The following is a 14,792-nucleotide window of genomic DNA, read 5'->3' on the forward strand; positions in this document are numbered from 1 at the left end:
CTTTTCTTGTATAATTCAAAGTTTTTTGTTTTTAGTTGTTCTAATCTAGTGCTGGAATTAAGATGCAAATTGAATTCTGGCACAGTGTTTCATTTTTTTTTATATATATATATTGCTCACCTATCCCTATATTGTCTTGGTAATATTGCTTTATGCCATGCACTGTCTTGTCCAAATCCAGATTATTTTAATCATTATTAAAATCTAAAAGGGATTGAAGTGTTCAGACTAGCATACCTGCTGATTTAAAGTAAACATGAACTATAGTTTATTGACGTCATAAACAGAAGTTTAAAAACCCAAATATTTCTTTAGTTTCTAGATATTGGTGGTCCTATTTAACTTTAAGTAAGAAAGACTGCAAATGCCATGACTAAATGATGAATAAGTGATGTTCCTCATATTTTACATTTTAACATTTCAATGTCAATTTAAAAAAAAAAGAATCGTGCCAACAACTAAAACAAAAGCAGTGTATATTGTATCCTAAAACAACAGCGATTTAAAAAAAAAGTTCCTCTGCCGTTAAGGAGTTAAACTTGTTGATAAAGGGAGTATCCGGGTTTTTACTCGGGTTCTGTTGAATCTCAGCTGCTCATTAGCGACAGCTGTGCGTGACGTCCTCGCCGTGGTGACGACACGTGACGTGTCTCTGTCAACAGAACAATGGCGGATGCCGTGGAGGAAGCTCAGGGCAGCTGGTGAGTCGATTTGTTGTTGGCTTTAGATGTTTGGAGGATATTTGTCGGTCGTCAGGAAGCGCTGAGGCCTTCATTTGTTCACTTTCCACTGTGAATCAGTTAAAAACGATTTTGTGTCTAACGGTCAATGGTAAATCCGAGTCCAGTTCGGTGGCGGCAGCTAGCCCGCTAATATAACAACAATTAGCCAAGTTTCTTGTCAGAACAGCAAGGATGGGATAGTGGAGCACAAAAAAAGTTTAGTGTTTCTTTAGAAAAAACTGTCTGCGGTTCATGTTAAAAATCATTTTAAGTCTGTGACGGATTTGGTTCAGTGAATGTACTTGTTAGCCAGCGTGCTAGTAATTAGCCCCATTTCCTTAAATCCAACATTTCCAACGTCACTCTATTCTCATTTCTAATATTAAACTACATGGTGTAATGACATTTTGTGTAACGTTATTACCACAATTCATGTAAAGATTTTTTTGTCCATGTTATGAAGTAGTGGCTCATTCATAAAGTACTTTTGCCATCAGAACAACTTTTGTTAAACTATTTTGCTGTAAAATAGCCGATGCAGACTGCTGTTGAAGGTTTCCTAACAACTGTCATTCACTGGTGTAAATAGTCTTGTTGTTGTATTGATCAATTACCAAAACTGTCTACGATCAGCATTTGATTCATATTCAGCTCAGAAATTTTAAAAAGCAATAGCTGGCATTTAGAAGAATAACAGTTTACAATGGTTATAAAGAGGAAAAGCTTTGACACTTCCCACATTTGATGCTAGCAATGTACAAATGTTTAGGTCTGGATTCTGAAAGAACATCTTAAGTTTGTTTTTAGCTGTAGAAGAACTTCACAAGGTTTTTATATGATCCCTCTTATTGTTGTTGTTTTTTTAACATTGCTCCCCAGGGACCAGGATTTAGCTGAGGCTCTGGACTCTGGTGGGTCAGACAGTGAGATGGAGAGAGGCATCATGCAGATCCAAGAGCATTCAGTTGAACACAGAGCCAAAATGTGGAAGGTAAAGAGCCTGACTTTTATGTCTAAGATGCATCTTGTGCTGTACTTCAAAGTATTGACTTAAAATAATACGGTATTAAGACCAAAGGGAGGTTAGAGTAAATACAAGTCTGACTCTTACCGCTGTATCCATACACCTAAATCATTACATTGGCCAGTTTTTTTTTGAGATTTATACAGATTTTTCACATTTACAAGGGCACAAAAACCAAACGTGAGAAAGGCGTTAGAATCCGTTTACGCCTTTTCACTGAAGTTTTACTGCCATGTCCACAAATCTGATCAGTGATGTAAAATCCTGCAATCATTGCAAAATAGACAACAAGGAGTTATGAAGCATTGTGAGCAACATTTTAAATCTATATCGCCACAGACAAGCATTTCATCTTCAATTGATGTCACTTTTACGCCTCTTTCTGACACACCTCCAATCTGTTATTTTTAAAACAACATTCCTAACATACTTATTATTGTGTTAGGTATGCATGTAATCACTGAAAGACGAGCAGTTTCAGTTTAACCTTTGTGAAAATTTTGTTTAATATTTAATAAGTCAAAGAACAAAAAATCTTAATCATGTTAAATAAACTTTTAAATTTTTATTCAAGCTAAAATGCATTCTTTAACATGGACATTATTTATTACATTGAATGGTCCGGTCCCTATAATCTTTACAGTAAAGCAGAGAGGGAACTGTTGGCCTTTACTTACGTACCGGGAGAGGCGGGGTCTCAGTGGCGGTGGCTTGGAACCCTTTCATAACTGTTTGCTTTTCTATTTCCCTTTTGTTTCACCAATAACCATTTAATTGATATGGTTCTGCAGGACTGGTTTGAGATATCTGTAGGATTATCCACAGACGTCTGGTAGTGTTTGATATAAATTCACAATTGTCTGTAAATGGAGTGCTGGTTATAATTTTGGGGAGAAGCACCAACAACTGAGAAAATCATGACATTTTTGGAGGAAGTTCCAAAAGTTTAATTTGAAGAATATAAGATAAAATATCAAGATTTTATATTAAATTAGTTTCTGTCTTTGCTTCATGCTACATTTAGCTCATTGGCTGATCTCTTCACATTCAATCTGTTTCGCGTCAACAGATTGCTCTGAACGTCTCTGGAAAAGGAGACAGCCTGTCCCCGTGGGACGGTGTGCTTGATTTACCAGAACAGACGCTCATTCACAACCGCAGTCAGCAGCTGATTGGTGAGTCAATTCACATGAACATCACAGTAATCCTTACTTGTAGGTGTCATCTGTAAGTAAAAAAAAAAACAAACTAAAGAAGACATAACAAAATCGACAAACAGCAGATAAACATTCTAGCTTCTAATCATGCAGAAAAAACAAGTCTAAAATGTGAAAATTTTGTTTTTTACACTTTTAAATGGAATGTAAAAACAGATCAAATGTTTCAAGGAACACCGATCTACTTTTTCTACTTCCAATACTGGTATAGATATGAGTATCGGCCCATACTGATCTGATACTAAAAAACAATTGAACTGACTTAAAATGTTTCTTTTTTTAAACACGGACATAAATAGAGTGAATTGCAAATGTATTTTATGACTCTGCACTAGTACAGCACACTTAAATGCACCAATAGCTTGACATGCTTGGTCAAATATGTAAAAGCAACTGTAATTTGTTACGTCAGTGTTGCTCGGAGTAGAACAGCCAATGTAAAATAAATCATAAATAAACTCACAGAAATAGTTTCTCTACCTTCATCAAACACACAAAAACTGCAACAAACCTTCTTTCAAATGGTTCAGAAAGTGCAACTAGGAATTCTAAATATAAAGTTGAATAAGAAAGCATGATGTCGTTCAGAGCACACGATATAGAATTGGACTGAAAAGATCTGCCCTCATGGATTGGTCACATTGTTACAGATGCCCAGTCTAGATTTTTTTTATTCAATATCCTCACCGAAACAGATATTGACATCGGATCGGTGCGTCGCTACAAACTTCTGTTTAATGCAAGTTGTCTGAAGGCTGTTCTTGAACAATGTGTCATTATCTGCTGAACACGGGATTATTACCTTAACGCACGAGCTGAGGAGTCACCTGGCTGCTGTTTTATTCTGAGTTCATAGAATAAAATTTCTTTCATGAAGTCTCACATGCTGACATCCGCCGAATCTGGTGAGGCTCAGAATAGAATCTCTTCTAAAAACGGATCAAAATAAAACTAGACAGAGATTGTTCTCCTGGGACGTTGTTAAGACAACTTGTCGGTGAAGATGTTAATCAAGCTTATGTCTGACCGTCCTCCTTCCCTGCCATATTTAGACCAGCTGGGAGTTTCAGAGGAGGAGAGGAGCGAGATGGTGTCCGACGTGGAGTCGGTCATCACGTTCTACTGCAAGTCTCGCAACATCACCTTCACCCCTGAGCTCAGCTTGCCTCATTTGCTCAAGCCGCTGCTGGGGCTGAAGTTGCCCCGCAGCGACCTCTACAACTGTTTCTATGCCATCATGAACAAATACATCCCCAGGTAGAGCTTGCTTGCCATCCCCCCGTCTTCACATCCTCACTCGCCGGCGGGTTTAATATCAGCCGGGCGCTTTCGTTTCAGGGAGTGCGTCCCGAAAGGACGACCCTTCCACCTTTACAGATTGTTGCTGCAGTACCATGAGCCGGAGCTGTGCTCCTTCCTAGACACCAAAAAGATCACACCCGACTCCTACGCCATCAACTGGGTAAGTCAGGACTTTGACAGTTCGGTCGAATTAATGCTTTTTCTCTCCGTAACGTTGACTGAAGTGTGTGTTTCTTTTTCTAGCTGGGGAGTTTGTTTTCTAGTCACTGCAGGCCCGAAGTTACTCAGGCCCTGTGGGACTCGTACCTCCAGCAGGCAGATCCTTTCCTCATCTTCTTCCTCATGCTAATCATCCTCGTCAATGCCAAGTGCGTATTCGTTAGCGGGAGCCATGGGATCGTCAACACCGGTTGTTTTTGTTCTGATTATGTTTATTCGCCCTCAGAGAAACCATCCTTGCAGAAGAAGCAGAGAGCAAAGAGGACATAATCAGTCAGTTTGTTTTACCTGTCGTTACACTGCAAAAACACAAAATCTAATATTTCTGGTCTAGTGTAAAGTGTAAATATATCAGAATTGGAGAAAACTAACTTAACATGTAACATTTTAACTAGATAGAGGAATTTGTTTTAAGGCAGTAGTTTGTTAATATTAATTTTTAAAAAGTACTTGTTCCACGGACAGATTATTTAACTTATAGCAATATTTTGTTTCCCATGTTATAAATGAAATAATCTTCCAGTTGAAATAAAACCACCGTTAAGGAATTATAGACTTTAAAAAAAATCCCTATTTGTTGCTTAAAAGTGATCTATAAATTAGGTTTGTCTTATTTCAAATGTACCAAGATATTTGCACTACAAACAAGACCAAAAATACTTAGTAAGATTTGTTTTTGCAGTGCATGTTTAGATTTCTTCACTATTCAGCCTGTTTGTTTTGTTTTGGTTGTAAAGTACCATCAAAAGAGAATTTCTTTCTTCCAGAAATGTTGGAGACGTCTCCTTCTCTGCTGGAAGCAGAAGACATTGAAGATTTGTTTTCATTGGCCCAGCACTACCAGAGCAAAACCCCGCTGTCACTAAGAAAGGTAAGGCTTTGCGTGCAGATTGATGATGTATTTTATGCATCTTTGTCATCTTGTTAAAGCAACTTATGTTTTTTTCCGTCTTTGTCATCATATTAGACGAATCAGAATCTGTTTGGTAGCAGCCTTGTGGCTCTTAAAGAGGAAGACACTGACCTGAGTCAGGCTCTGTGTCTCCCCGTGTCTGTACCAGAGATCCTGCAGGCCAACCAGCTTCAGCAGGTCAGTGACTCACAAACACATGATGTCAGCTGGGCCTCTCATAATAGCAGATTTCACTGGACGATAAATTGTCGCACCGCAATAATTTTTGCGATAACTGATGATAATGTTTTGAGACCATTTTCAAGTAATATATAGGTAATTATAATATCAATAAGGCAAGTTAACCGTCTCAAAGACTAATAAATTTTAATTTAGTAAAGAACACTTAACACTTGAACTGGAGGATATTTCCCAAATAAAACACAACAACCAGAGGAAAACTAAAAGTAAAAACACAGACAACCTAAAAAATCAATAAAATGGATTACTACGTCTCTTGTAAACACAGTTGCTCTTCCAAAAATATTTTTCATCAGAATGGAAATGATCACGCTCATTTAAATTTATCAGTCAATTAATTGACGAATTGCTTATTGCAACAGGCTTAATTTTAGCCACAAAATTCTGAGCCGCTGCGGGTCAAGCAGTTAATTTGGTAAACAGACCGATTAAAGATGAGTTTGGTGTTTTAGGACGGGGTGCGCTTCTTTGTGGTGGACTGTCGACCTGCAGAGCAGTACAACGCTGGACACCTGTCCACGGCCTTCCATCTGGACTCTGACCTGGTGAGAGACGCTAACGGTGTTGAACATGGCATTTGGATGCTTTTGCTCTTTCTGCCTGAAACATTTGAACTTTTCTTCCTGCAGATGCTCCAGAACCCGTCTGAGTTCGCTCTGTCTGTGAAGTCCCTGTTGGAGGCTCAGAAGCAGTCTTTAGAGTCGGGCTCCATCGCCAGCGGAGAGCACCTGTGCTTCATGGGCAGCGGGCGAGAGGAGGAGGACATGTACATGAACATGGTGCTGGCCCATTTCCTGCAGGTGAAAAGCATGACCCTTTTTTAAAAGATGCAAACCGATTTCATTCTGTTTTTCTCAGTAGAGATCAGATTTATGGCCTGAGCCGTATGTAAAATTGACTTTTTTGAGCTTCACATCCATGCTGTGTTATTCCCTCATCAAAAACCCACCTGTAGTGTTGCCTAGAGTTTTTTTTTTCATGCATGGTTGAGAAATACTTAAATGTCCCGTGGCAACCGTTCAGCTGTACAAAACACCGACCTTTGACGATGAAGCTCCTCTTGAGAGGCCTTCCCTCACGACTCCCCCCACTCAGCTCCTTCAGACTAGCCAGCAGCAATTGGGATTAATAGAGAAGCCATGTTGTGAAGGCGGAGTTTCAGAAACAACTGAAGTGAACATAGTTACTTGATTGTGCTGTAAAATGAAATAATGTGGCTGGAAAACACAATACCGCCACTTTAAACTAATGGTTTAAACAGGAGAAGTTGTTCTGTTTACTTAAATGGTGGTATAAAATAAAAATGAGGAAAATCTTAATTAAAATAATATGTGGGGGTTACTTTGGGGTCGGACACAATGCCTATGGGCTTGGGCTGGATTTTGATTTTTTTATACCCGTTCTAAACTAGTTCACAGGAAACGGGAACATGTTTCATTATCTTCCTGATTTGCAACCTCAGTTCTGCATTTTAAGCATTTTTTTGTTTCCATGTTACAGAAAAACAAGGAATATGTGAGCATTGCTAAGGGAGGCTTTATGGGTAAGTAGGTTAAAGTCATTAATACGCAGTTTTCAAAATATTTTTAATATAAGTATATTACAGTCGCACACAGGCTGCAAAAAATGCTGTGCTTTCAGTCGTGTTTCCTACATATGCTGCAGTGAAAGCTTCACAGCAATAAAGCTAACATTTTGTGCCGTTTCAGCTCTCCAGAAGCACCTAGTGGACATGAATGTTGAAGGCCTGGACTCTTCGTATATGAACTGGATAGTCAGCACATCTGGATCTCACAGCAGCCTCAGCTCTGTGGATGTAGGTGGAGGTTTTTCACAAACGTCTTTACAGTGCCTTGCAAAAGTATTAACGCACTTTGAACAAACCTCTGGGTCTTTTTATTGTAATGTGCAAAGCATATTGAAGGGAGAGGAAAAGGATAAATGGCTTTTTTTTTTTAAAGTAAACTCTTTGTTTTGTTTTAGTTTATTTTTTATTTAATGCCCCAAAATGAAATGGAAGAGAAGTATGAAGAAAGGAAGTGTTGAAAGAAAGTATCTCCTATAAGGCTAAAACATGTCGGTGGTGCTTTTAATCTTTAGGGACTTTGAATGCCATTCCTTTAAAAAAAATACATTGCACACTTTATTGATTTAAAAAGAAAAATAGATATATTTTTTTGGAAGACAACATGAAGACTTTTTCCTTCAGCTTATGAATGATAAACCACTTTCGGTTCCTTCTGACACATAAAATCCCAATAAATTAGACTATGGCTTGACAAAGTGAGAGAGAGTCTAAGTGATGGGAATACTTTTTCAATTATCAATTGATTGATAACTTATTTTTGTGGGAGGTTTCTATTCTTTTTTTCATGATTGTCAGCTGCTTCTTGTTTTGTTTTTTTGTTTTTGTTTTTTCAATGTTCTAATTTTATTTTTCCAACAACACAGGGAGAGTCTTTGAGCAGCCCTGGAGACGGCAAAGGCGTGAAGTCTCTGGTCAATAAAATGACTTTCGCTCTCAAGTCCAAGTCTGTTAACGTAAAGGAGAAGATGATCAGCTTCATCGAGAACACGTCTACGCCTGTAGACAGGTAGGAGCCCGGTTCCTTTCTCTAAACGCCTCTTCTCCATTAACTCCTAACTCACTCTAATACCTCTCGTTGTTGGGGTGCAGCACATCTTCAATCGCGACTGAACGCATAATTGTTTGATGAAAGCTGTTGTTTAATGTACCAGTTTTGTTAAAGTCCCTGTGCCTTATTCTACACTAGAATATCTTTCAATCTGCCTTGGCCAGAGAAGGTGATTCCAGATCGGTAAGAGCTCCAAACATCCAGCTGTCTGTCACCAGCATGTCCACTGGCTATAGAGGTGCACCTGTCCCCCCCGAGACACATTAAAGCATGCCTTACTCTGTTCACTCACTCATAACGACACATTCCCCATGCAGCGAGGGCAGGTTCTGTTTAACATGTTATTTTTTAAGGACTGTTTTTCATGCTTTCACTAACGACATTTACAGAAGCTGCAGCCTTTCTTCTCCAGTCATCCTTACTGAATCTTAAGGCATTTCAGGGTCAGCTTTGACCGTTTGCAGGCGCATCTCGATATGCTAATGGTTTATCTCAGACGTTGAGTTCAGAAAGTGATGTAGCTCAAGCATTTATTTCTGTTGTCACCACGTGCTGCGCAGAATATACACTCAGCACTTGGTGCTGAGTGTAAAAGGGCAAAAGGGGCTTCTTTTGCATGAAATGCCTCATCACTGTGGCCTGGCATATATTAGTATACTTGAAATAAGACAAAATTAGTCACTTTTCAGTGAGATACAGGCTTTTTTTCAAGCCTTTGATTCATTAATATTGTAATATTTCCACTGGCAGATTATTGTACTTATGACAAGACTTTTTGTCCACGTTATACATGAAGTAACCTGTCAGTGGATCTTGTACTTTCCCGTCAATATTGAGGAACACTTTGTGGCTTACCCTGCTTATGGAGGAAGTCTGTGACTGCCTGCTGAAGTCGGCAGTCTTCCTAATTTCTTTATCAATTTCTCCTTTTTATTGGTCTTGTGTGACTTTCAAATCTTGAGGAAACCGAATTTACACTCTTCATGACTTGTGAGCGATTATTTTTCTTAAATAAATGCTTGAAATACATTGAGTACATCCATTTTTTTGAATAAAATTAGTTAAATTATTCCATGTTGCGATGCGCCTGACAGTCCGTCTTTCCATTTCTGTGTCTTCTTGCATGATATTCAGGGCTGCGCAGAATGTAGGAGAAAAAAAAAGCAACGCTGGGATTTGTTGGTAGCCCTGAATATCATGTCAATCTGTAAAGTAGGATCAAGCTGCAAAGCTCTTGCTTAACTTCTTTTTATATTCACCAGCATATAACCTTTTTTCCCAGCAGTCTGAGAGTCTCCATGTCATCGCTTTTTGTGTGCAAACTGGACGCCTCCTGTTTCTGAAAGCGTCTCTTTAACAACCGTTGGATATGTTTTCATTATTATTATTGGATAATATCACAACGCGCAGCGCTTTGTTTCCTTCTGCAAACAGACATGTGAGCAGTAGCGACCGTGTTGGGAAACCGTACCGGGGCGTGAAGCCGGTCTTTAGCATTGGCGACGAAGAAGAGTACGACACAGGTAAAGGCTGGATCCGATATTGATATCTGTATCGGTCCCAATATCGAAAAGAATTCTAGACTGGATATTGGTGACACATCTTGCTTTATTCTTTATTTTACATTATATTTAGCACTTGCTGAACTATTTGAGGTTTGTCGCAGTTTGTTTTTTTATCTTTTTGAGCAACATAGAGAACCTATTGTTTTGACAGCTTATTGTTTATTTTGCATTGGCTGTTTTCCTCCTTATTGCACTGACTGAACAAATGAAAGTTGATGTTATATGTTTAACCTTATGAAGCTATTTATATATTTAAATGTGCTCTAATGGTGCAGAGCTATAAGATAAATGTGAACTTTAGTACATTTATATCTGCGTTTTAAAAAAATAAAATAAATTTTAAGTGAATTCAGCTGTTTTTTTCTGTACCGGATCGGTATCGGCCGGTACTAAACCTCAGATATCGGCATCGTAACTGAAAAAGTGGATTGCTGCAACTCTAGCCGGAATGTCTCTTTAGGAGATGAAATGAACAGCGTATGTTGTTCTGCCAGATGAAATCGACAGCTCCTCGATGTCAGACGACGACCGAAAGGAGATTGTGAACATTCAGACGTGGATCAACAAGCCCGACGTTAAACACCACATTCCCTGTAATGAAGTTAAAGAAACCGGTCACATGTTTCCCAGGTGATTTAGTCTTTTTTTTTGGGGGGGGGGCTCATATAATGACAATAAACACATTAGAATGTGTGTGTGTGTGTTCAACGTGCTCCTTGAACTCTGACTGTGTGTTTTTGTGTGTCTTCCAGTCACTTATTGATTACGGCGACCCACATGTACTGCCTCAGGGAGATTGCCGCCAGGAAAGGATTTGCTTACATCCAGTCCAGACAGGCGCTGAGCTCTGTGGTGAAGATCACATCCAAAAAGAAGCACCCAGAGCTTATCACCTTTAAATTCGGGACCAACAATTCAGCTGGAGTGGAAATATCTGCAGTTGAGAGGTGATCATGTGTAGATAAACACAACTTTTTTTTTTTCTTTAAAAAAAAAATACACTTTTTAATTTTGACAGCTCCCTGAGACGTCAAGATACAAGTTGCATTATGAACACAACAAAAAAAAAAGTTCTTATCTGTTTTTTAACAGTGGCTTTCCTAGTGTAAATTTCTCAACTAAGGTTGTCAATGATGGTCAAAGATTCTGTCGCCTCTGCAGTTCAGTTTTGAGATGTTTAAAGCTTCAGTTCTTTTTTTTGTAGGTCTAAATTCCTTAATTGTAATGAATCGATTATTGAAGTAATCGTCAACTAATTTAGTAATTGATCAGTCATTAACTGGAGCATAGAGACAAAAAAAGGACAAATTGCTGAAAGAACAACACACTCTTAAATATCTTAGATTTAAATAAAAGAACTCAGCAAATTGTTCCGATGTGTTTTTTATCCGATTAATGGTCATAATAAATGATAGATTAATCAGTTACTATAACTGTCAGTTTCAGCCATATAAATATTATTTAGGGATGTCAGAGTAAATTGGGCTGAATACAAATTTAAGAAATTTTATCAGATATCTTTATTTCTTAATGTTCAAAACTATGCCTCGTATATTTTGAAAAACAGTTTTTTTTATTTCAGCCATCTTGTATGCAAGTTGACTTGGATGCAAAGGCCAAATAAATAGAAGCCATAAAACACATCACTCAGCCCTATATTCAAAATTGAGAAAGCATATTTGGAAAACTGATTTTTAATCACTCCTATCAATAAAATAATTTTGGTTTTTTGTGTATGTTTACATGAATCTAATCAAATATTTTTATTCTTCCTCTCCCAGATATTTGATACCAAACGCAGGCGACGCCACAAAAGTCATCAAGCAGCAGATCATGAAAGTATTAGACGCTCTGGAGAGCTCGTAAGCGCAGGCTGCGGTCGCAGCAGGTGACACAAACTGTGAGAAGACTCCTCCCCCCCGTTCCTGGGCGTCCTCCTTCCTGGACAGATCCCAGTGCAGTGTTTGACTCCGATGCCCCTCACCTCACCCCATGTCTCCCGTTCCTGGGACGTTGTGGGACGCGCCGCCAACAGCAGGCCTGCGGGTCAGTGCTGCCTGTGTCCAAATAACTTAGGTGCTCCGCAGTCATCCAACCACTTTCCTGTGACTAATTTAAGAAAAATTGGTTATGTCGTGTGTTCTTCCTTTTACAGTGCAGTTTGGCTTTGATGTTGCTCTGGCCTTACCGTAGCATCCTAGCCACCCAGTGGCGAATCTATAAAACCCATGCATAACTGACCTTTTGATTTGTCTTTTAATTTTCTTGTGATCTTTCTTTACATATTCAGTAAATTTATTATCATTTTTAGTATGAGTCAGCTAAGCTACGTATTGGCAACACTGGCACATAATTCCTGCTTCTTTTTTTTTTCTTTTCTTTTTTTCTGGTAACGTTTCTCCCTTTCCATCAGATAGCCTTAAACAGAAGTTATTTGAAGGTGTCTATAAATATATAATGTATATACTGTGTGAACTGTTCTGTCAAAACAGATATGTCATTATGAAAGCACATCCTGATGGAGAGAATACAGGAAACTGTGGAGGTTTGAAACATCCATTGTTCCTACAGACAGCGGTTTGCCTGGAGTATTTCTGTGGGCCAATGTATTCTCATTTATCCTCTTCAGCATTTGTCCCTACGCAGTTTGTAGCTCAAGCAGCCCCACCCAAGAGCTACGCTGGGATCACTCCAGGAGGTTTGGGAAATGTAGTCGACGAAAGCCAGAGAAACTTGTCTGCTCTTTCCTTCTCATTCACTTTATTATGCAGTTCTCTTTGTTCGCCTCCTTGACTCGCATACAAAATGTTTCGCTCCAAATAGGAATGAAATATTAACTGACTGGTTATGTTTCCAGACCAGTTTGGTTGTTTTTGGTTGTATTGATCCAAACCGAGCACCTTCAGTTGGCCTCATGGCTGTGATGTCACTTTGGGGCACCAGCGGTGGCGGCTTCGCCCACCAACATGCAGTTTATGTTCTCGCTTTCCGACATTTGCTTTTTCCGTACAGACGCATTTTTGCTTTACGGTTTCCAGTGCAGGCAGCATGGGGATGTATTTAAGAGGAAATTTAATTTTCTGCAGCACTCTGTAAATTGTATTTATTTCTAATCGCCCGTATAAAAACTAAAAATCTTTTGAGAAATTCTAGGAAAAACAGAAGGCTGAACTTGAAACGGAAGGTCTTAATCGGGTTTGTCTTTTGGTCCCATCCATTCTTGTGTCGCCCCGTTTGTTGTGTTGTCGGTGTTCTCTGACTGGAACATCCTCGACTGGGAGCAAGTCCTTACGTCACTCTGTAGCATCAGACAGGACGCCGACCACTATATTGAAACGAAACAAGTATAATTTACTTTGCACCTTACTGTACTGCTATTGTTTTCTAAACATTTCCGATTTTAATAAATGGAGATTATTGGACCGGACTGTAGACATGTTTACTTAAAAAAATTCCATGTACTAAACTAAGTGTGTGTGTAGTTAGTGGGGAATAATGCAATGCCTCATAAACTATTTAAGGGTCACACACTCCTACAATGGGAAGCATTTTCTACTAGCTGAAAACATTTAAAATGGCCGTCAGCCCATTTAGACAGCACATGGACTTCAGCTTTATCACACTATTATGTGAAAACAAATCCTGCTCTTGATTACCATTCTCATTAGTTATGCATTGCTTTAGGACTGGTCTCATCAAGTAGTGGGATTTGTATCACTGAACCGCGCACAATAACTCTATTCTTGTATTTATTAATGCTTTTATTGAACAAGCAGTGGAGAAAATGGTAAAGCTACTGATCCCCACAATAAGGAAAGTATTGGGGCATTTTAAACATCAGATTGGAATTTATCGTGACAAGGATGACTAAAATTCTTACGAGAAATTTATCACACTAAACGATAAGAAAAATTCCTGCCTGTAATCTTAACAAGGTGGTTAGTTGACGCAATGCAAAGATGTTGCAACAGATGCAATCTCACCATCTAGTTGTTACAGTTCATAGCAGTAATGGGTGGATGGATGTAAATAAATAAATAAAGACTCAAAAACTACTAACAATGCATGGAGGGTTCCATCCCAAACCCAGCACCCTGAGACTGTACACGAGCCGCAAGGAAGGAGGCAGAGGACTAGTGAGTGTGAGAACCACTGTCCAGGACGAAACAACTAAGATCCATAAATACATCAGGGACAAAGCCTCAACAGACAATGTGCTCAGTGAATGTCTCAGACAACAGGGAACAGAGGTTGAGGTGCCAGAGATACCATCATGGGAGGACAAGCCCCTACATGGGATGTACCACCAGCAAATAACCCAAGTGGCTGATATCAGTAAATCCTACCAATGGCTGGAAAAAGCTGGACTCAAGGACAGCACAGAGGCCCTCATCCTGGCAGCCCAGGAACAGGCCCTAAACACCAGAGCAATAGAGGCCCAGATCTACCACACCAGACAAGACCCAAGGTGTAGGTTGTGCAAGGAGGCCCCTGAGACAGTCCAGCACATAACAGCAGGGTGCAAGATACTGGCAGGGAAAGCGTACATGGAGCGACATAACCAAGTGGCAGGTATAGTGTACAGAAACATCTGTGCAGAATATGGACTGGAAACCCCGAGATCAAAGTGGGAAATACCCCCAAAGGTGGTGGAGAACGCCAGAGCTAAGATCCTGTGGGACTTCCAGATCCAGACAGACAGAATGGTAATGGCGAACCAACCAGACATTGTCGTAGTGGATAAACATCAGAGGAAAGCCGTTGTGGTTGATGTAGCAATACCAAGTGACTGCAACATCAGGAAAAAGGAGCACGAGAAACTGGAGAAATACCAGGGCCTCAGGGAGAACTGGAGAGGGCCTGGAAGGTGAAGACCACAGTGGTGCCTGTGGTCATCGGGGCCCTCGGGGCAGTAACCCCCAAACTGGAGCAACAAATCCCAGGAACAACATCA

The 14,792-nt window shown here is 39.6% G+C and overlaps 1 protein-coding gene across 3 annotated transcripts; it reads left to right on the forward strand.

Moving 5' to 3' along the window:
• The first annotated feature begins 565 nt into the window (after positions 1–565).
• tbc1d23 (TBC1 domain family, member 23) lies at positions 566–13,260 on the forward strand. Of its 3 annotated transcripts, XM_055057813.1 has the most exons (19): positions 566–701; positions 1,602–1,713; positions 2,816–2,921; positions 4,016–4,220; positions 4,302–4,425; positions 4,509–4,633; positions 4,711–4,757; positions 5,252–5,355; positions 5,452–5,574; positions 6,090–6,182; positions 6,267–6,437; positions 7,138–7,180; positions 7,347–7,453; positions 8,089–8,231; positions 8,412–8,456; positions 9,708–9,796; positions 10,333–10,468; positions 10,591–10,785; positions 11,620–13,260. In XM_055057813.1, the coding sequence occupies exons 1-19, from the start codon at positions 667–669 to the stop codon at positions 11,702–11,704; spliced, it is 2,088 nt and encodes a 695-aa protein (XP_054913788.1). In that variant the 5' UTR covers positions 566–666; the 3' UTR covers positions 11,705–13,260. The 3 variants fall into 3 exon arrangements, with proteins under 3 accessions (XP_054913788.1, XP_054913780.1, XP_054913798.1); XM_055057805.1 differs by having other exon boundaries at positions 6,090–6,437; XM_055057823.1 differs by lacking the exon at positions 8,412–8,456.
• Positions 13,261–14,792: the final 1,532 nt, after the last annotated feature.

The sequence above is a fragment of the Poeciliopsis prolifica genome, unplaced genomic scaffold, assembly GCF_027474105.1.
Source record: "Poeciliopsis prolifica strain line A6 unplaced genomic scaffold, Auburn_PproV2 SCAFFOLD002, whole genome shotgun sequence".
Lineage (NCBI taxonomy): Eukaryota > Metazoa > Chordata > Actinopteri > Cyprinodontiformes > Poeciliidae > Poeciliopsis > Poeciliopsis prolifica.

What these genes read in the sequence shown, in the direction of transcription:
- tbc1d23 (XM_055057805.1), top strand. Translation starts at nt 667, where the DNA reads ATGGCGGATGCCGTGGAGGAAGCTCAGGGCAGCTG. An exon ending in TGCTGGCCCATTTCCTGCAG is followed by an intron (nt 6,438 to 7,137) that starts GTGAAAAGCATG and finishes TCCATGTTACAG; the next exon opens with AAAAACAAGGAATATGTGAG. An exon ending in GAAATATCTGCAGTTGAGAG is followed by an intron (nt 10,786 to 11,619) that starts GTGATCATGTGT and finishes TTCCTCTCCCAG; the next exon opens with ATATTTGATACCAAACGCAG.